The sequence below is a fragment of the Castor canadensis genome, chromosome 12 (genome assembly GCF_047511655.1).
Source record: "Castor canadensis chromosome 12, mCasCan1.hap1v2, whole genome shotgun sequence".
In the NCBI taxonomy this organism is placed as follows: Eukaryota; Metazoa; Chordata; class Mammalia; order Rodentia; family Castoridae; genus Castor; species Castor canadensis.
Genome location: NC_133397.1, coordinates 105838324 through 105859003, shown reverse-complemented (window position 1 = coordinate 105859003; position 20680 = coordinate 105838324). Strand labels below are relative to the sequence as shown.

The following is a 20680-nucleotide window of genomic DNA, read 5'->3' as shown; positions in this document are numbered from 1 at the left end:
AATGCACAGCCAAGGCCAATGAGATGCAAACTGAAGTCATTGTGTAAGACTTGTCCCCATTTTACAGTAAAAAGTCAAGGCACACAGAGGTTATGTTACCTATTCCAACATAAAATGTACATATGACTCAGCTGCCAGTCACCCAATGTGAAAGCTGAAGGAAACCTTTGGTATTTGGTCTACTCATCCTCATAATTTATAGATAAGCAAACTGAATTCATGACAAAAGCTTCACTAAACTGAAACGACCAGCCAGCACAATATAGTAGCCAAACTGTAGCTGACTCTACATGTGCTAATTCTGAGACCAGTGCTCTTGTATAAGATGGCCTGTGTGGAAATACAGGACATGTATGGTCAACAAGTCATCTTACTTCAACAACTTTAATTTCCATTAAAATATCTTATCCCTCCCATTATATTGTGCACTCTCACCAGTCAGTGGTGGTCTGGCTGTTGTTTACTACTCTCTTAAAACTGTTTTCACAAAAGAATCAATAAACCTAACTGATGACTCAAATTCCCTTTGCATTTGCATTTTTGATTCTTCCACAGAGTCTGACACTTGCTGACTGCCTTTCATTTCTTTAAATTTTCTCCTTCCTACATTCAATCCATTTTTCCCAAGTTCCCAACATTTTTCTTTCTATGCCACCCATCTAATTATGGGTTTTACTTTTACTGGCTTGCTATTACCTAACTGTAAGTCAAAATTTGAAATTATTAGTGTTTCAAAATCTAAAAAAATCTAGGGAGGATATAAAGAAAAGGTGTAGGAGGATGAATATGCTGAAAATATTATGTACTCATGTATGAAAATGGAAAAATGAGACCTGTTCTAAGAATGAGGGGAACAGGATAAAGGAGAATTCAACTATAATACATTGTAAGAACTTTGGTAAATGTCATAATGTATCCCCAGTACAACAATAAAAACTTGTTTAAAAATCTAAAAAAAGGATAATACATAATTCAAAAGGTGTTAGGCAATATATCTCACACTGTCTCCTGTCCTCACAGATGCCTTCCTTTCAGGTGGACTCTCTCACCATTCTGTTAGATATGGTTTCCAGGCCATAGAACCTAGGAAGGATTTTCTGACTTTCCCCTTGAAGCAGCAAAGGTACCCTCCCTATATTCAGAGGAAAGGAGCATCCTTATCTCTGGAAACGGATACAAAGAAGAATCTAAACAAGCCTTATTAAGCTCCTCCCAGTTCATTACTATGAAATCAGGCTTTGCCATATCATATTTATCTATGGCTTTCCATTCATTACCAAGTCTAGCATAAAAATACTTGGGTTTAATATTTGCTTTGGATCTCCATTTCATTACGAAACTTCCTGTGTCATCTAAAACTTAAATAAACTTGTATGATTTTCTGTGGTTAATCAATCTTTTTTTTTTTTATAGGGATCCCAGCCATGGACCTAAGATGTGTAGAGAAAAAGACAGTTTTCTTCCTCTATGGACAGTATATACCTTCTGGTTTGACCTTGGAAGTGGGTGTGAGACATGAGGGAGACCTAAAGCCTTATCTTGCCATTTCCCGAACACATTTGCATGATAACCCTGATGTCTTAATGAAGAAATCTATTCATCCTGAGAACCATTCTGAAGAGAAGCATGCAAGCATGACCATATGTACTACTGTATACTCAATAATTATGTCTTCCTTTCTCTATGGCAAGAGAGCTGGAGTTGGAATTCTCAGCTAGGATTGGAAGGAGATAGAACTGTATAATGCTTAGTACTCATTCCTCATGTGAGTGACACGAATCTTTGAATGTTTATGACCATGTTCTATATTAAGTCCCATTATGAGTACATTAGAGTCACCCAAAGCACAGAGAGTGCCTTGAGCACCTCTTTGCTTAGGAGAGGATGAGAATCCACCTAATGGCTAGGTGGGCTTCCTCAAGAGATAGTGACATCATCTCCCAGAGACTCAATGACACCTGACAGAAGTGTTGGAGAATAATGATCAGTAGCAGCTAGGGGCAGGATAGGAGGACATAATAGCTCATCTAGCTCTGAGAGTCTATGACTTTGGCTTTTCATGGTTTGCACATAGTCTGGGTAGAATTACCTCTGTTGATCTAGCTTTTCTTTCCAGTGCTTTGCTGATGCTGTGTGCCTATGTGAAAAGGAAAGAAAAGTATGGTGAAAGGGGCAGTACTCTCAGCTTACAAACAATAAAAATTTGTAACTACAAACTACAACACCAGGAGAGGAAAGGCTGTGCATCTAGGATATAGTCACTCTTAGTTATGACCCCCTGCAATTCGTCCATTTCCTCAATCACTGGATGCCTCACACCAATTAGAACATATTATTGGATTGGATTGACTTACTTCCATTTCTTTTCGAAGAAATCACTAGTAAATGTTTCTTGTGGAGATTTTGGAACAGACGCCAAAGATTTCTTGAATAAATCAGTTAGGTGGGCTGCAACTTTAAAAATATGTGTATGTAACATTTATCCCTATTTCCCAATTGCACAGAAGATAATCAATACTCAATATACAATTACTCATTTATGATGTTTCAGAGCGCCTACATGTAATCTATCAATTGTTTATCAGAATTTCCACAGCCAAGCTATAATACAACAGTAAAGCAGACTACTTTTGTGAGTTATCCTCCTAGCAAACACTCAGAGTCAAAATGCAGCAACCTCATTTACTCCTTATCATTAGAAAGCTGTGCTCTCCTTAAACAGTTCTCTCATATCTGAAGCAGATAATCCTCCTATAATTAGCCATCATACTGAAATTATTTTTCTAAACAAATACCTGCTACCCAAATCCAAGGATCTACTTGGACAATGATTCTTAGAGTTTATTCACAGGTCATGGTCTTGGTAGGATATCAACAGGAGATTTAAAAAAGAAGTTAGCTGGGTGCAGTGATACATGTTTGTAATCACAACTACTCAGAAGGACAGAGGCAGGAGATTGAGAGTTCAGGGCCATTCCAGGCAAAGTTAGAGAGACGCTGTCTCAAACAGAACAACAACAACAACAACAAAATAATACAAACAAAAAGGCTAGAGGTGTAGCTCAAGTGATAAAGTGCTTGCCTATCATGCTTCAGACCTTGGGTTCAATTCCAGTAGCACCAAAAAAGAAAAAAAAAGTTTCAATGGTCCATGCTTATTTTAGCTTAGGAAACACTGATTTATACAAGATTAAATATGTCATTATTGTAAGATTTTCTGTCTCCTTAACTAAATAATGCGTACTATGACTGTCTAAGAAAATAAGACACAATACAACAATATTATACAAACTCATTTTATCATAAAACTCATTTAGGTGGGGCACCTCATAGCCTAGCATTTTAGGAAATACTCTGGAGAAAGGTTGACTCGGGATCACTGTTACTAATATGTCAGGGTCAGTGGTAAGTATGTAAGAAACTGTTTGCCTACTGGATCTATTAAAGAAATACAGTTATGTTCTTCACAACTGGCTGACCTTTGCATTTGCCTCTGTTGTGTCTGTTTGCTTGGGTCAAAAGCTGCAAGTTCAAAGGTGGGCACAGTGGCTCGTATCTATAGTCCTCACTACTCAAGAGGTGGATATAAGGGGGAATCACGGTGGACACAGCCATCTCAGTGAAAAAGCTGGGCGTGATGGTGCATGCCTGTCATCCTAGCTACTGTGTGAAGCTTAAGTAGGGGGATGTGGTCTAGGCTGACCTGGGTTAAAAAACAATGCAACCATATCTGAAAAATAGCTCAAGCCAAAACAGGGCTGAAAGAGTGGCTCAAGTTGTAAAGCACCTGCCTAGTAAGCACAAAGTCCTGAGTTTATAAACCAAGTACCTTCTCTGCCCCAAAAAAGGTGCAAGGTCAAATACTACAGGGTAAGTTTGCCATGTCAAGCATAGGGTGCCTAGTCATGCTTGAATTTAGCATAAGTATGTACCATGCTACATGGGAGATATGCTTCTACTAAAATTGCTTGTTGCTAATCTAAATTCAGTTTCAACTAGACCTTTTGTACTTACTTTCACCTGATCTGACAACTGTACTACAGGGACCAGGTGGTAAAAGAGTGATGACAGGGAGACACTGGGGACTGTGATGGCCTCTCCTGTGATGGTCATTCTGGAGAGGTAGCTACCTATCACCTCCAACCAAATGCTACTTTGTGATAATAGGATTTTAATAAGAGAAAAATCTTGATAAACAGCAGCACCAAAAGTAGGCATATGGGCCAGCACTGCGGAGGGTGCATGGAATACACCTGTGGGCTGTGGAGTTGATGACTGCCAGTTCATGACCTTCGCCAAATAGCTGAAAAACCAAACCCAAACAAAACCCCACCAAAATTTCCACTGCTAATGTGCTGTGAACTCTGAAACCATATAACCAAGTTTGTTGGGGTTTGGGCAATACACCTTGAGTGAAGAGATTGTCTAAAAGTAAACTCTTTGTGCTACAGATACAGAACTCTTAGTGCAAGGTTTCGGTGCTAACTGTACAATTGCTAGAAAGTTCTGTGCATGTATGTGAGGGTTGTTTGTTGGTTGACTGTATTCTAAATAGGTGAGGTCAGCATAAAAGTCAAATGTCAATGCTTTTCATTTAACAGGTGAAAGTTAGAGATGAATTAGAGAGGTAATCATAGTGTATGAGGATCTCCTTTCTTAATTCAAGTCGAGTAAAACATGTAAATGAACCACTACAAAGCAGGGCACAGTGGCTCATGACTGTAATCCCAGGTACTTGGGAGATGGAGACAGGATTGTGGTTCCAAGTAAGCCTGAGCAAAAAAACAAACAAACAAACAAACAAACAAAAAACAACAAAAAAACCCCCGAGAGCCTATCTCAAAGAACAAGCCAGGTACAGTGGTGAATATCTGTAGTGCCAGCTATGTGGAAGGAGTAGGTAAAAGCAGATCATGGTCCAAGGCTGGCCTGAGCACAAAGTTGAAGAACTTATCTGAAAAATAACTGGAAGCAAAAGAACGTGGAGGAGTGATTCAAGCGGTAGAGCACTTGCCTAGCAAGCATGAGGCCCTGAGTTCCAGCCCCAGTACTACTGAAAATAAAAGTAAAGTAAAAATAAACTGCTATCACACAACACAACCAATGTGGGAACAGAGGTGTGACCATGGGGCTTTGCTAGAGGGTAAAAGGGTTCCAACTGTACTTAAAACAATTCCTTTGAAACTCACAAACATATTGCTGAGAAATATTAAATAGCAGTTACCTTCAGTAACGCGGCGTTTTGTAGTTTCCTCCATTTTAGGGAAAGACTGAAATGAAGATAGAATTACTCCATGATGGTCACTTTATATACAAAGTCCACTTTGTACAGACGTATCCCTTATGTGCTCAAATTGACTTCTTATGGAAATCACTACAGAATGGATTAGTTTTTAGTGACAATGTATAATTTATTTGAATTTCTAATCATTTACCTAGCAAATTTTTAAAATGAAAATCATTTTACACTATAAAAGCTCCTTTTCCTTTCTCCTTCACATTCATTAATTAATTCAGTATTTTAATGAATATTAATTTTTGAAGGTCTTCAGAGTAATTTATGATCAAAAAAGAGTCTAAAATGGAAAATTTAATATGTAAGGAATCAGATTTCCGTGGAACTGTAAATCATGGGGAGGAAGAAAGTACTTTCCAGAGTGCCGGCAATATAGTGTAGTTCTTCCTTGTGAGATTTCCATCTTGGAGCACGTGATCTTAAAGCAATAGTGAAACACTGATCTATCCAACACTTCCTCACCATAACTAGCTTGAGGAGATCTGCAGCGTTTCCTTGCTCCTCCTCAGTTCTGGAATCCTTGACTGTCATTTCCTGAAGCTCATCTTCCTTCTTTAGAATATGGTTTATATAGTCCTTGATCAGTAGAAGAAAGCAAGTAGATACAAGTCAGGGATAAGGCAGAGAGAGACCCCAACAAAGTCAACATCAACTTGAAACCTTACAAAAGATTGAGCATTTAAGTCCTTAAACAAAGCATGAAGGCCATAGGATGGTACTGAATGGGACCTAAGAGAGGCCCTGTTTCCAACTCTATTCTTCAACGTCCTCCTCAATAAAATGGGCAGATTGGTTTAGATGATGCCTCAGGTCCTTTCGGGCAGTCCTTATGATTCTACCTATGAATGTAAGTTGTTAGTCCATGCCTTTGCTTCCAAATATACTTTATTTTATCCATAGATATTTGATCCATTTCCATAAATATTGACCCTCTGCTATATGACAGGGGCTGGGCATATAACCAACCATAAGCAAAACACATACAACCTCTGTTCTGAGGGAGTTAAACTGGAAAGTAAAATGTTGTAGATAATGATCATACAATTAGTTATATATTTACAAATTCTTAGATCACTTCCAAAGCAATGCGCTTTTTCATTCATGGACCACTATCAGATTAATATGGGGTTCTATCATTTTTCCCAGAGACTGCTAGACTAGTTTTCCACATAACAAGAAAGGAACAGGCTATATAGCAATCACATATCATTTCCTTACCTTCTCAATGTCTTTGGGATCACTTAATGATTCCTACATTTTAATAGGGAAATCATTAAGTATTTTCTATCTCTCAACTTTCTACTCTTGACATGCAAGTGTTGCAGTAAATATTGGTAGAATTAGATACAGGTTCTCAGGAAACCAACAGGAATGACTGCCTTGTTCCTGATTCTTTTGGGTTCAGGTTACCCTGATTCCATTACCTTAAGGGAAATTTGCAGCCTCAGCTTTACTTCATTCTTTATGACCTCGTGCTGGATGAACTGGCGCATTTGTAGCACGTCGGGGCCTTTAAGCACAGCAGTTGGGGCATTTACTAGCTGTTTAGACCCAATGCAAAGGCCCTTCCAAATATGAGTGCCAAATGGAGGTCCTGGAGTTTTTTTCTGTCAACAAAAGAAGATTCACCAAAGAGTTCCAAATGCTTTAACAATGGATTTTTCTTTTTTCAAGTACTTATGTAGCTACTATGCCACAAATTGTTACTGGAGGGACTATCTTTGTGGGGGAACTCAACAGATGAGGTGTGGTTACTAAACCTGCCACCAAAAGGAAAAAAGTAGTGGTGATATTTTTATTATTCAGTGTGGCCACACTGGGAGTATGGGAATGGGACTTTTAAACCCTGTCTTTGAAGAGCTAACAAGAGTTTGGGTTTATAAAGAGGAAGGAAGGAGAGTGAAGAGAGGGGGAGCAAGAAGAATTCACAGTCAAGCAATCTGGGCCAAAGTGTGGTCTGGTTTATCTCAAGGTTAGCCATAAAGAGCCCTATGGACAAGAAAGTTGCTACCATCTACAGGTAATTTCACCTCATCACAAGATCTTTACTGATCAGATCTGTTGTATCTGGAATCCAAAATGACTGCAGGAGAGAAGGACAAATCAGAAAGACAAGATGGAGTTAGTTTCTTTAGGCTCAAGGCAATGACTAGAGACTTATAGGAGCTGTTCTGGTGGTGCAGGACATTATAAAAGCTGGTGGCTGACAGTCTGTTGATAATGATGACCACACAAATCTCAAAAATACCCTGATTACTCTTGTATTGTGCCTGCAGTCTTTATAGGGATGACCACCAGTTTTAGATGAACACTCCTTAAATGATTACCATGTCCTACTGCAGAGTTGAGCAGGAATCTGACCCAAAGTTTAAAGGAATGAAGGAAATAGAAACAAACTAAAGACAGAGATGCCAAGTTTTTGTTCTGCTTTTAGTGGTCCTGGGGACATGTATAGGCCCAAATGAACAGTCAGTGCTTTCCTTCAGCATCAGTGGCCTCTGCGTCCACTTGTTAAGAATACACTAGTGTAAAAAAAAAAGATTTTTGCCCTCAACAAGTTATGCAAATAGAAAGAAAACTGAGCAAGGGTTCCTCTTCATGCATGTTTCCAAGAATGTGGTTTTAAGAAATTCTGTTGCATGGATGCCACTGGGTACCGGTCACAGGAGTGCTAGGTAATTCTATGCATGACAACGCAACAGTAGCCTAATTTATGACAAATGTATGCGATTGTTCCTTAACACTCTCAGGCAGCCTAACACATTTAGAATTCAGCGATCTGTAACTTTCTGGATCTGTGTTCATTTTACATGGAAAGATGCTTTGAAAATGAAATGATTCCATTGATCTGGGCCATTTTTGAGCTCATGCTAGATTAAGCATGTCTCCAGACTTCTCAGGATCTCTTGGTATATGTGTGTGTGTGTGTGTGTGTGTGTGTGTGTGTGTGTGTGTGTGTGTGTGTGTGTATGTGTGTGTGTGTATGTGTGTGTGTGTGTGTGTGTGTGTGTGTGTGTGTGTAATTTTTTTTTGGCATACTGCAGTTGGGTAGACACTCTACCACTTGAGCCACTCTACCAGCCCTCTTCTCAGATCTCTTGGGAAGAAATGCCTGGCTTAGAATAAACTCACATATCTGTCATCCTTGTGATTGACTTTCAGGCATGGTGGGGATTGCTGTCCTATGTCCTGAGGTGTGCCTCTTATGCTTCATTTTACAAGGTCTGTCTAGTGACAACCACTCAGAGGCTTGAAGTTCATTGCATAGGAGTTTCAGAAAAAGAGAAAAAATATCCTTCCTTCATCCCAAATGCAGCATAGTTTTTTAAAATCAGTATTTAATACTTTCAATTTGGATGCATCGTTAGTGAGTTATTTTGAATGAACTTTTTATTTTCAGAGAAAAATATTAAGATCCAGCATGACTTGTCTCAAATTCCATACTTAAAAGCAGTAGAAACAGGATATGAATTCATGGTCACTTTCATCTCATCAAATTGGCTATTACAAAATTAAATCATAGGTATGGAAAATCATTGTGCTCATGGTCTCTGCTCTTGCTATTATGAGACCATGAGCACAAAAATTAAAACTAAACATCATCTTCCTCACTTGACACTAACATCCCTTCACTGATAATGTTGTCAATGTCTTCATTGATTTAATAATTGAATACCTTACAATATGATGGGCATGGTACTTAAATTGATTACAGAATGAAATGACAAATCCTGCAAGATGCAGGACTTTTCCTTTCTTTTTTGGGGGGGGCAATGAACTTCAGGGCTTTATTCTGCAACATGGAGGGTTAAACCTTTGCCCATTCCCTTTCATTGTTTATGAAATTCTTTATTCTATTTTTTCGATCATTTCATGACCTACACTTTAGGGTGGGGCTTCTCTAATCTGGTGTGATCACAATCTTTAGTTTCTAACATTGTAGTTGCAAAATTCAAGTGCAATCCTTTATTCTGAGCATATTATTCTTATGTACTCAGTGTGTGGATTTTTAATATATGAATTAAAATAAAGAGTGAAAGACTTAAAATTCTGCATTAAAACTAACAAGCAAAAATGTTGAGGGGGGGATGTAATAATAACTATAATTCCATGACAGGAGAGGTGCAACATGGGTTGTTTAGGAAGGATATTTTAATATTATAGGAAGATGTCCAAGTTTGCAATATAGGATTAAAAGGAATGAAGCTGAAATCAACCAGCCAGGTCTATTCCTTTAAAATTCTATTGCCACATATACAAATGTTAAAAATCTTTAAATATAAAACTTGAGCCCATTAACAACTTACAGAAGGATGAAAATATGCAAATATATGAGAGAAGACCAAAGACTCTGGTCCATTGATGGGTGGCTATGCAAATGAAGTGACTCTGCAGCTGGAAATGTATACCTCAACTGGGGGAAATGTCTCCCAGGACCTTGACTGGAGATTAGGAGGAACAATTGTATCTAATTCCTTCTTCAGCAGCCATGGTGATCCTTCGTGGAAAGGGCGAAGGACTGTGATGCTCAGGGTACCTGGATCAAAGAGAATTATTGGAAGATCATTTTTCCATCAGAATTATTCTGATAAATTCAATAGGCATTAATGAAATTCAGCAGACACTTTTGAATTGCCTTTGACATAAAAAGGTTAGTGAGTGACACATTAATGAGCATGTATAAGGACCTCATCATCTAATAAGATGAGGCTGTTAGTCATTGTAACACCTAGAAATTGGCTTTCAATCACCTGAAAGCATTCATGGACCTCACTATCTCCCAGTAACCACATCCAAGTCCTGTCAGTTCCGCCAGTGAACTTTTTTAGTCCATCCACTCTGCTCTCTGCACAGACCCTACACTACATCACATGTCTCAGAGAGATAATGTTCTGGACTACAGACACAACTAACTTTTCTCACCATGTGCACTCTGTGAATGAACCTACCCTGTGTTAGGTAGACTGCTATGTTCATCCATGATTAAAATTCTTCTTTGATTTCCCACTGTCAAAAAAATAAAGAGTCCTATTTTCTCACCCTTGCCTCAACTTGCACCATTTACCCCTTCTGTATTTCAGCTACAACTGGCCATTTTCTCCCTGTTCATCAATGCTTTATGATCTTTCTTTGTGTCCTCTTTTGTAAGAAAGCTCCTTCTCCTACTGGAACTAACCCTCGTAACCACTAGGTGAAGTGTCTTCAGGAAAGCCTTCTAGACTACATCACTGCCCGTTACGCGTTCTCATTGAACAACTTTGCTCTCCTTCACAGAATTTATCCCAATTTGTGATTATACGGTTACTTGTGTGACTATACAGCTAAAGCCTGCCTCTCTCATTAAATTAGAAGCCCCAAGTAGATGCTAGTGACTGATTAATAAAGCAATTTAAGGTGAACTCTTATCCTTGCATGGTTTCACACTTGCACTGCATAGGCAGTCAGAGCCCCCCTCCAATTTCCACATACACAAAGAGCAAGTTTCACAACCTTATACACTTTTGCATCAATAGGGTAATAGATACAAGGACAAAGAGATGTGAGCATACCCATAAACACACACAAAATATATACTACAAACAGAAGACTAAAAAACCCACATACATAAACCTAGGCATAGCATATCAAGGGGATGTGTGTCTCTAATCTCTAGTCACACACTGATTCTCCAAAATTAATGAAATTCAAAATTAATGAAAATTAATGAAATATTCCCAAAGAATATAGTTTATATAACTTATAGATCTCAGATTGCCATTCAAACTCACACATAAAATGTAATTTCTTCTTTTTGTATTCTAGTTCACCTAAGTAACACCTTCAAAATGACAAACAAATAAACTACAAGAGACCACTCACTATTTTTTTAAACAGGATGAAATGAACTCATAAATAAGAACCTGTTTACAGTAGGAGAGGAATTCACATAGAAAGTTTACATAGGTTGATCCTCAGAGCTTGACGTGAACACAAATTCCTGCAGCTATTTGAGTAGGTTGATGTGGCCAAGTGAAAAATAGAGAAGCAAAGTGGGCAAAGGGGAAATGGTGGAGAAACTGGCTTGGGGTCAGGCTGGACAGCGAGAAGGTGGGAGCTCCAGGTGGCGCTGGTTGTACCTGGTTGTTCCTGCATTGGCTCTTGGAGAACCACAGTAGTGGACTCTCCATAGGCCAAGGATAAATATTCCTCTATGTCACTGTCTCGGAGAAGTTCCACTCCTGATCCATCTGCATAGATAATGAAAAACCTGTTTGAAGAGAGAAAAATCTGATCACTTGAAGTATTCAGTTTTAAAATGCTTCTTGGTGTGAACTTGGAATTGAAAATAAAAGTCACAGTATTATTATTAGTATTACCATTTTACCTGGGAACATGTTCACCATAGATTTGCATATGATTCTTTTCAAGGTGAACCGATGATAAACTGTCATAGCCCTCGCCCCCAGTTTGTACATTTAAATTGTCTTCTGGGTTTTTTTCAGGTAATGTAGTTGATGTAGTTCCATCGGCCATGACCTAAGAAACAAACCATATAAACAACTAAAAAAATCAATATGTATCTGTGGATCCAATCTGGTATACTCAGAAAATCAGGCATGTTTGTTTGCAGGCATTATTCACTTATATATAGATTGCATTAATAAAAGTTCTATTTATAATCCACAACCTAGACTGTGGAAATAAACTGAAGAAAGTGAGTAGGATGGGGAGGTGACTGAAAATCTTCCTGTGAAAATTAGTTCAAAGAATGGAGAACTTGGACATGAGGGAAGGGGACTCAGGTGACAACTGTCTTGAAATACTGGAAGGACAATTGCTTTGTGTTTGTACACAGAGATTCCAAGTGCAGAATTAAGGCTCATGAGTAGAACACACAGGGAAAGATTTAGTATCAATGTGAGAAACAGTGTTTTAGCAATTATTGCTGTCTAGATCTGGCATGCATTGCTCCAGAAAGGATTGTGGTTCAGGCTGACAGACTGCTGAAGGGGAGCCCAAGAGGGGTGTCAGCGCCTAGAAAAATGCTTGGCCTGGACAACCCAGACATTTCAACTTGCAGGGGCTTAGGCTTCATGTTTCTACTTCGGTTCTTTGTAAAATTGAAATTTGTCAGCTCCAACTCATGCTGTGAAGAGACTCAGTTACTTAACAAAGAAAAAATAAGCCAGATCAAGCCTTGTCTGCATACCAAAACAAAGTTAGGGATTCTGTGGTCTGAGTCCAAATCTAAAAAATATCTTCATGCCCACTAGCCAATTGGGGAAATTCCACTGTTAGGGGAGGAGTGGAAGAAAAAAAAAAAGATAAATGCCTAGAGCAGGGGTTGACAAACCTTTTTGGTCAAGGGCCAGAAGTAAATATTTCAGAATCTGAAGGGCATACATTTTCTGTTGCAAATCCTGAGTAAAAGCAGCCAAGGACAAATAAGTAAACAAAAAGCATCACTTTATTCCAGTAATGTTTTACATAGACACACTGAATTTCCTATAATTTTTGTGTGCCATGAAATATTCTTTAGATTTTTTTAAAAAATCATTTCAAATATAAAACCAAACATTTTTATGTCATGAACAAGTGACCACGGCTTGCCAATGGCTGGAGTAGAGGTAAGGGGACAGCTGTGGCATGGAAAGGCAGAAGCTGAAGAGAGAACACCTGTCAGACCTTCCTTTCCTACCCTCAGCCCTACAGGCATTTCTCACCATGGATTCTCTGCCCTGCCCCACACAGTTGCCTTGTATTTGCTCTCACTTTAACCTGGGTGCAGACCATCCTTACACCATTCTTTCCGTTGGCATTATTTTTATATGTCTGCTTGTATTTTCTCCCTTCTAGTCTAATTGTACATTAACCTTTAACATTTCTAGAACCCTAATTGTTGGGTTGTCATCTCCCAAGGAAGTACACTTGAGAATGAAAGCAAAGATACAGACAGTCATCAATGCTTGCCCAAAGTCTTGGCAGAAAGTGGAAAAGCAGCTCCAAGGCAATGGAAGTAGAGACTTACAGGGAGCCTGTCTAGTACAAAATATCTGAAGGCAAAACCACCCTGAGGATGCACTGTACCTGAAAGGTGTTTCCCTCGGGATCCAGGACCTCACAGACAACCTCGGCTGTGTGCTTCATGATGTATCTGCTGGCCCTCAGTTGCTCGCGCTTTTGGAAGGGATGGTAGATGTCGCTGCTTGACTCGTGGCAGTATGTGACTGAACAATCCCTGTCGATGTAGAGACAGCCTGTGTTTGGGGGTAACACCTGGAAGGGGAAATGATAGACAAAATATTTTTTTACATTTCTTGTTTAATTTGAGAGATCTAAGAAATCATTTTAGGAAATATAATATCTATGGATCCTGGAAACACAAACTATGTTTCCAGGACAAAAACATTGCTGAAGAGAGGACTTAAGGTTTAGGAAGGACAGCTTGGCAGGGAAGCAAACTGAATAGCTGAAACACAATTTCTTCTGTGTTCTCCCATTTTATCTATTTGCTTTAATATTTCTTTTCTAGGTAATTGCTCGGTGCCCTCTCACTTCAGATTTAATATATTTTAACTGAGATAAGCACACTTGGATCTCTGCAAAATGTTTAGAATCTATTGTGTTTTTGCACAAAAGGCCTCTCTAGATGGGCTAAAAGCCACAGAGTAAAAGTTCTTAGAAGCTCCTCCCCCTCTGCAGGCTCACACAGTCTTTAGGTAATAGCTTTTTTTTTTTTTTTTGGTGATACTGGGGGTTGAACTCAGGGCTTTGTACTTGTTAGGCAGGTACTCTATCACTTGAGCTACTCTGCTAGCCTTTTTTGCATTGCTTATTTTTCAGATAGGCTCTCACTTTATGTCTGGGCTGGCCTGGTCTGCGATCCTCCTACTTATGCTTCCCCACATAGAAGGGATGACAAGTGTGTGCCTCTGTACCCAGCCATTGGTTGAGATGGGTCTCCTGAACTTTTTGTCTGGGCTGGCCTCAAACTGTGATCATTGCAGTCCCTCCCCAATGAGTATCTGGGGAATACAGGTGTGAGACACTATAGCCAGTAACCATGAATAATATAAATATATATATATATATATATATATATATGGAATTGGAATTGCTGGGTCATAAGACTGATGTTTTTAAGGAATTATCAAGCTGAGTTGGTGGGAATTACACATTCCCATCAATGATGTGTGAGGGTTATGACTTCTCTACATCTCACTAACACTTTCATTGCCTATTGTTTTGGTGCAGTGGAGGGTATAAAGTGGCATCTGGTTGTGGTTTGGTCTCCATCTTCCTACTAACTAATGATGTTGAGCATATTCTTATGGCCTATTTACCATTTGTGTACTTTCCTGGAGAAATGAAAATCCCTTGCTCATTTTAAAATTGAGTTATAAGTCTTTTTATTGTTGAGCTGGAGGAATTCTTTATTCTATCCACGAGAACATTATCATCTGTAGCTTATCTTTTACTTTCTTGGTGTCCTGTAAAGCACAAACTTTAGAAAACTTGTGAAGTTTATGCTTTGGTATCATACTTAAGAAACCACTGCCAAATTCAAGGACATGCCCATTCATGCCTATGTTTTCTTTCGTCTGTCACTTTTAGCACTTTCCTTGTTCTGTAATAACCTACACTGGACAAAGAGGTAGAAGAATGTCATTCTCAGGGAGTCAGGAGGGATAAACTGGCTTCTGCAACAAACGTTCGTCAGTGAGATTGTTGCACACTGTGCTGTGGTTTTGAGTCTCAGTACCTTGTGACACTGTATGTGTTATCTCGGCTGTGTTCCTTGTCTATCAAGTAAAAGGGTGAATGAAGGTAAATCCTTCTAAGATGAAAGAACTGCAGACTGACACTGGGATGTCCTGCTTAACCGGAAAAATGGAGGGTAAAGAAGGATGCTAACATGTTCTTCTTTGGCCTTCCTTTGCTTCAGCTGGGCAAATTGCCTTCCTAGGACAACACAGACTGTACACTCTCTGCTGTTCTGCTGAGATATTAGGAATGCACCAGAGGCAGGAATGATGGGGAGTTAGGAACAAAGCTAGAAGTAGCAGGCGTTGAAGTGAGCACGTGGGTACAGGCCAGATCATGTAAGCGCTTCTAACATCCACTGTACCTAGCATATCAGAAATCCTCAACAAATGGCTTATAACCCAGATACAAAGTTACCAAAGCTTTGTAAAACAATTAGGTCAATTTTTTTCTGGAATTGATTACAACGATGAACAAACAACACTTTAAAAAGTTTCTCACCTAAGATCAGGTGAGAAAAGAAAGCAAGGGCAGTCATCACTGCTGACATTTTCACTGCCCCAGTGGAGTGGCTTTTCTTAACAGAATGGACACTGATATTTGGCAATCCTCATTTTCCAGTTAGACCAACCTGATATGTTCCTTGTGGCTTTGCAATAATAGACGTTCCGTCCCCAAAGGTGGCACAGCAGCTACTGTCCTCGCAGTTGGTGATGACAGTGGCGTAGTGTGAGCTCTCTATCCGCATACACTTCACCTGTCTGGTGACAGTCTGTGTACAGTCAACTGCAAGGAAATACAAAGTAAGCAGCTCTAATAGGATGTGTGCATTGGAAAACAGGCTTCAGCCTGAGGATTTTACTGCTGCCTTCCAGCTGTGTGGACTCCCATGGAAAATAAATGGCTGATAAGAGCTCTGCAGGGTTCGAGTGTAACCTCTTCTCTTCATCAACTCAAAATAATTCTGGAATATACTCTCATGTTTCATTGAGTATAATATCTTGGTCTTGGTATTTTTTATTTTGGGAAGTTGAAAACATTCAATTTTTCAATTTACAAAGTTGGAAAGCGTAAAGAATAATTTAAGCATCCATGTAATCACCAATCAAAGTTTATGCTTATAACTCTTTTGCCATATTTGTTTCAACATTTATAATATGGGTATAAGAGAAAAATTGCAGATGAAGTTGAAGTTTCTCTGTGTGCCTGGATTTATTTCCTTCTTACAATCCATTGTCAAACTTTTTATATAAACATGTGTCAAGAACAATATATAAATCTGTGTGCTTTAAACTTGCATAAATTATACATTACTCTAAGAAATTATGTGACTGTATAATTACTGTATCTATCAACCTGCTCTCTAGCAATCTTTATATGTGTGTGTGTGCATGACCCCTTATAATCATTACATAGTGTTCTTTTGTAGGAATACACCACATTTTATTTTTCTATTCTGTCATTGATGGACATTCATGCTTTCCCAAAATTTCAATATGATACTCGATGTTGAAAGCAGCACCTTATATCTGTTTCCTCATGCAACTGTATGAGCATCTCTCCGTATACACAAAATAAAAGTTAATACACCAAATAATACACATGACTTTACAGGGAGGGGTGGACAGATGTAGGTCAAAGGGTACAAAGTTGCACTTACGTAGGATGAATGACTCTGGAGATCTAATGTAGTCCATAATATTATATTATTGTGAACAGAAATATTCTAAGATAGTAGATTTCAGGTATTCTTACCAACACACACACACACACACACACACACACACACACACGGTAACTACATGTTAACTTGCTTGGCTGTCATTTCACTACATATACAGTTATAAAAACATCATATTGACCACCTTAAATAGATACAAAAAAGAGAACCAAACTCTGACATTAAGAAAAAGGGAGCCAGGGAATAAGATGGTTTTAAAATGAGACCTTTTGAAACTACTCCAGAAATGGGGTAGAGGGCTAAAGGAGAATGATGGAGGGGGTGAATTCAACTATGATATATTGTACGAATGTTTATAAATGTCATAATGTACCCCAAGTACAACAATAATAAAAAAAAAAAGAAAAAAACAAGTTAGGAACAGTGGTAGGCTCTTAGATTCTTTTATTTATTTATTTAAAATTTTCCTTTTATTCATATGTGCATACAATGTTTGGGTCATTTCTCCCCCCTTCCCCTACCCCCTCCCTCTCCCCCCATCTCCCACTACCAGGCAGAAACTATTTTGCCCTTATCTCTAATTTTGTTGAAGAGAGGGTATAAGCAATAATAGGAAGGAACAAGTGTTTTTGCTAGTTGAGAGAAGGATAGCTATACAGGGAGTTGACTCACATTAATTTCCTGTGTGTGTGTGTGTGTGTTACCTTCTAGGTTAATTCTTCTTGATCTAACCTTTTCTCTAGTTCTTGGTCCCCTTCTCCTATTGGTCTCAGTTGCTTTTAAGATATCTGCTTTAGTTTCTCTGCGTTGAGGGCAACAAATGCTATCTAGTATTTTAGGTGTCTTACCTATCCTCACACCTCCTTTGTGTGCTCTTGCTTTATCATGTGCTCAAAGTCCAATCCCCTTGTTGTGATTGCCCTTGATCTAATGTCCACATATGAGGGAGAACATACAATTTTTGGTCTTTAGGACCAGGCTAACCTCTTCATGGCTGCATAAAATTCCATTGTGTATAAATACCACATTTTCTTAATCCATTCGTCAGTAGTGGGGCATCTTGGTTGTTTCCATATCTTGGCTATTGTGAATAGTGCTGCAATAAACATGGGTGTGCAGGTGCCTCTGGAGTAACATGTTTCACATTCTTTTGGGTATATCCCCAAGAGTGGTATTGCTGGATCATATGGTAGATCTATGTTTAGATTTTTAAGACGCCTCCAAATTTTTTTCCAGAGTGGTTGTACTAGTTTGCATTCCCACCAACAGTGTAAGAGGGTTCCTTTTTCCCCGCATCCTCGCCAACACCTGTTGTTAGTGGTGTTGCTGATGATGGCTATTCTAACAGGGGTGAGGTGGAATCTTAGCGTGGTTTTAATTTGCATTTCCTTTATTGCTAGAGATGGTGAGCATTTTTTTATGTGTTTTTTTGCCATTTGAATTTCTTCTTTTGAGAAAGTTCTGTTTAGTTCACTTGCCCATTTCTTTATTGGTTCATTAGTTTTGGGAGAATTTAGTTTTTTAAGTTCCCTCTGTATTCTGGTTATCAGTCCTTTGTCTGATGTATAGCTGGCAAATATTTTCTCCCACTCTGTGGGTGGTCTCTTCAGTTTAGAGACCATTTCTTTTGATGAATAGAAGCTTTTTAGTTTTATGAGGTCCCATTTATCTATGCTATCTCTTAGTTGCTGTGCTGCTGGGGTTTCGTTGAGAAAGTTCTTACTTATACCTACTAATTCCAGAGTATTTCCTACTCTTTCCTGTATCAACTTTAGAGTTTGTGGTCTGATATTAAGATCCTTGATCCATTTTGAGTTAATCTTGGTATAGGGTGATATACATGGATCTAGTTTCAGTTTTTTGCAGACTGCTAACCAGTTTTCCCAGCAGTTTTTGTTGAAGAGGCTGCTATTTCTCCATCATATATTTTTAGCTCCTTTGTCAAAGACAAGTTGGTTATAGTTGTGTGGTTTCATATGTGGGTCCTCTATTCTGTTCCACTGGTCTTCATGTCTGTTTTTGTGCCAGTATCATGCTGTTTTTATTGCTACTGCTTTGTAATATAGTTTGAAGTCATATATTGTGATACCTCCTGCATTGTTCTTTTGACTGAGTATTGCCTTGGCTATTCGTGGCCTCTTGTGTTTCCAAATAAATTTAATGGTAGAATTTTCAATCTCTTTGATGAATGTCCTTGGGATTTTGATGGGAATTGCATTAAACATGTAGATTACTTTTGGGAGTGTAGGCATTTTTACTATGTTGATTCTACCAATCCATGAGCTTGGGAGATCTCTCCACTTTCTATAGTCTTCCTCAATCTCTTTCTTCAGAAGTTTAGTTTTCCTTGTAGGGGTCGTTCCCATCCTTTGTTAAGTTTACACCTAGGTATTTGATTTTTTTTGAGGCTATTGTAAATAGAATTGTTTTCATATATTCTTTCTCAGTTTGTTCATTATTAGTGTATAGAAATGCTAATGATTTTTCTATGATGATTTTATATCCTGCTACCTTGCTATACCTGTTGATGGTGTCTAGGAGCTTTTGAGTAGAGTTTTTGGGTCTTTAAGGTACAGGATCATATCATCTGCAAACAGGGATATTTTGACAGTTTCTTTACCTATTTGTATTATTTTTATTCCTTCTTCTTGCCTAATTGCTTTGGCTAGGAATTCCAGTACTATGTTGAATAGGAGTGGAGATAGTGGGCATGCTTGTCTCATTCCTGGTTTTAGTGGAAATGGTTTCAGTTTTCCACCATTCAGTATAATGCTGGCTGTAGGTTTGTCATATATAGCTTTTATAATGTTGAGGTACTTTCCTTTTATTCCTAGTTTTCTTAGAGCTTTTATCATGAAATGGTGTTGGATCTTATCAAAGGCTTTTTTGACATATATTGAGATGTTCAAGTGGTTTTTGTCTTTGTTTCTGTTAATGTGGTTTATTACATTTATTGATTTGCATATGTTGAACCACCCCTGCATACCTGGGATGAAGCCTACTTGGTCGTGGTGAATGATCTTTTTGATGTGTTGTTGAATTTGGTTTGCCATTATTTTGTTGAGGATTTTTGCATCAATGTTCATTAAGGAGATTTGCCTATAGTTTTCCTTTTTGGAGGTGTTTTTGCCTGGTTTTGGGATAAGTGTAATATTGGCTTCATAAAATGTGTTAGGCAATTTTCCTTCCCTTTCTATTTCATGGAACAGTTTAAGGAGGGTTGGTACCAGTTCTTGAAAGAACTGATAGAATTCAGCAGAGAATCCATCAGGTCCTGGACTTTTCTTTTTGGGGAGATTCTTGATTGATGCTTCAATTTCATTTTGTGTTATAGATCTATTCAGGTGATTAATTTCCTCTTGGTTCAGTTTTGGATGAACATAAGTATCTAGAAATCTGTCCATTTCATCAAGATTTTAAAATTTATTTGAATATAGGTTCTCAAAGTAGTCTTTGATGATTTCCTGGGCTTCCGTGATGTTTGTTGTTTTCTCCCTTTTTGCATTCCTGATTTTACTGATTTGGGTTTTTTCTCTCCTCATTTTAGTCAGGTTTGCCAGGGGTCTATCAATCTTGCTTATTTTTTCAAAGAACCAACTTTTTGTTTCATTAATTCTTTGAATGGTTTTTTTGGTTTCTATTTCATTGATTTCAGGTCTTATTTTTATTATTTCTCTCCTTCTATTTGTTTTGGGATTTGCTTGTTCTTGTTTTTCTAGGAGTTTGAGATGTATCATTAGTTCATTGATTTGAGATTTTTCAGCTTTTTTAATATATGCACTCATGGCTATAAACTTTCCTCTCAGGACTGCCTTTGCTGTGTCCCATAGGTTCCGGTAGGTTGTGTTTTCATTTTCATTGACTTCCAGGAACCTTTTAATTTCCTCTTTTATTTCATCAATGACCCACTGTTCATTAAGCAATGAGTTATTCATTTTCCAGCTGTTTGCATGATTTTT

The 20680-nt window shown here is 38.4% G+C and overlaps 1 protein-coding gene across 1 annotated transcript in view; it reads right to left on the bottom strand.

Moving 5' to 3' along the window:
* The window catches only part of Spag17 (sperm associated antigen 17), a 206691-nt gene that overhangs the window by 28084 nt on the left and 157927 nt on the right, over positions 1-20680 (bottom strand). The window contains exons 31-40 of the mRNA XM_074050665.1: positions 15672-15826; positions 13364-13552; positions 11661-11812; positions 11413-11543; positions 9706-9833; positions 6721-6903; positions 5759-5872; positions 5225-5270; positions 2355-2454; positions 2090-2137 (exon numbers count right to left, since the gene is read on the bottom strand). Of these exons, the coding sequence (XP_073906766.1) occupies positions 2090-2137; positions 2355-2454; positions 5225-5270; positions 5759-5872; positions 6721-6903; positions 9706-9833; positions 11413-11543; positions 11661-11812; positions 13364-13552; positions 15672-15826 (1246 nt within the window). The remainder of the gene's footprint in view (positions 1-2089; positions 2138-2354; positions 2455-5224; positions 5271-5758; positions 5873-6720; positions 6904-9705; positions 9834-11412; positions 11544-11660; positions 11813-13363; positions 13553-15671; positions 15827-20680) is intronic.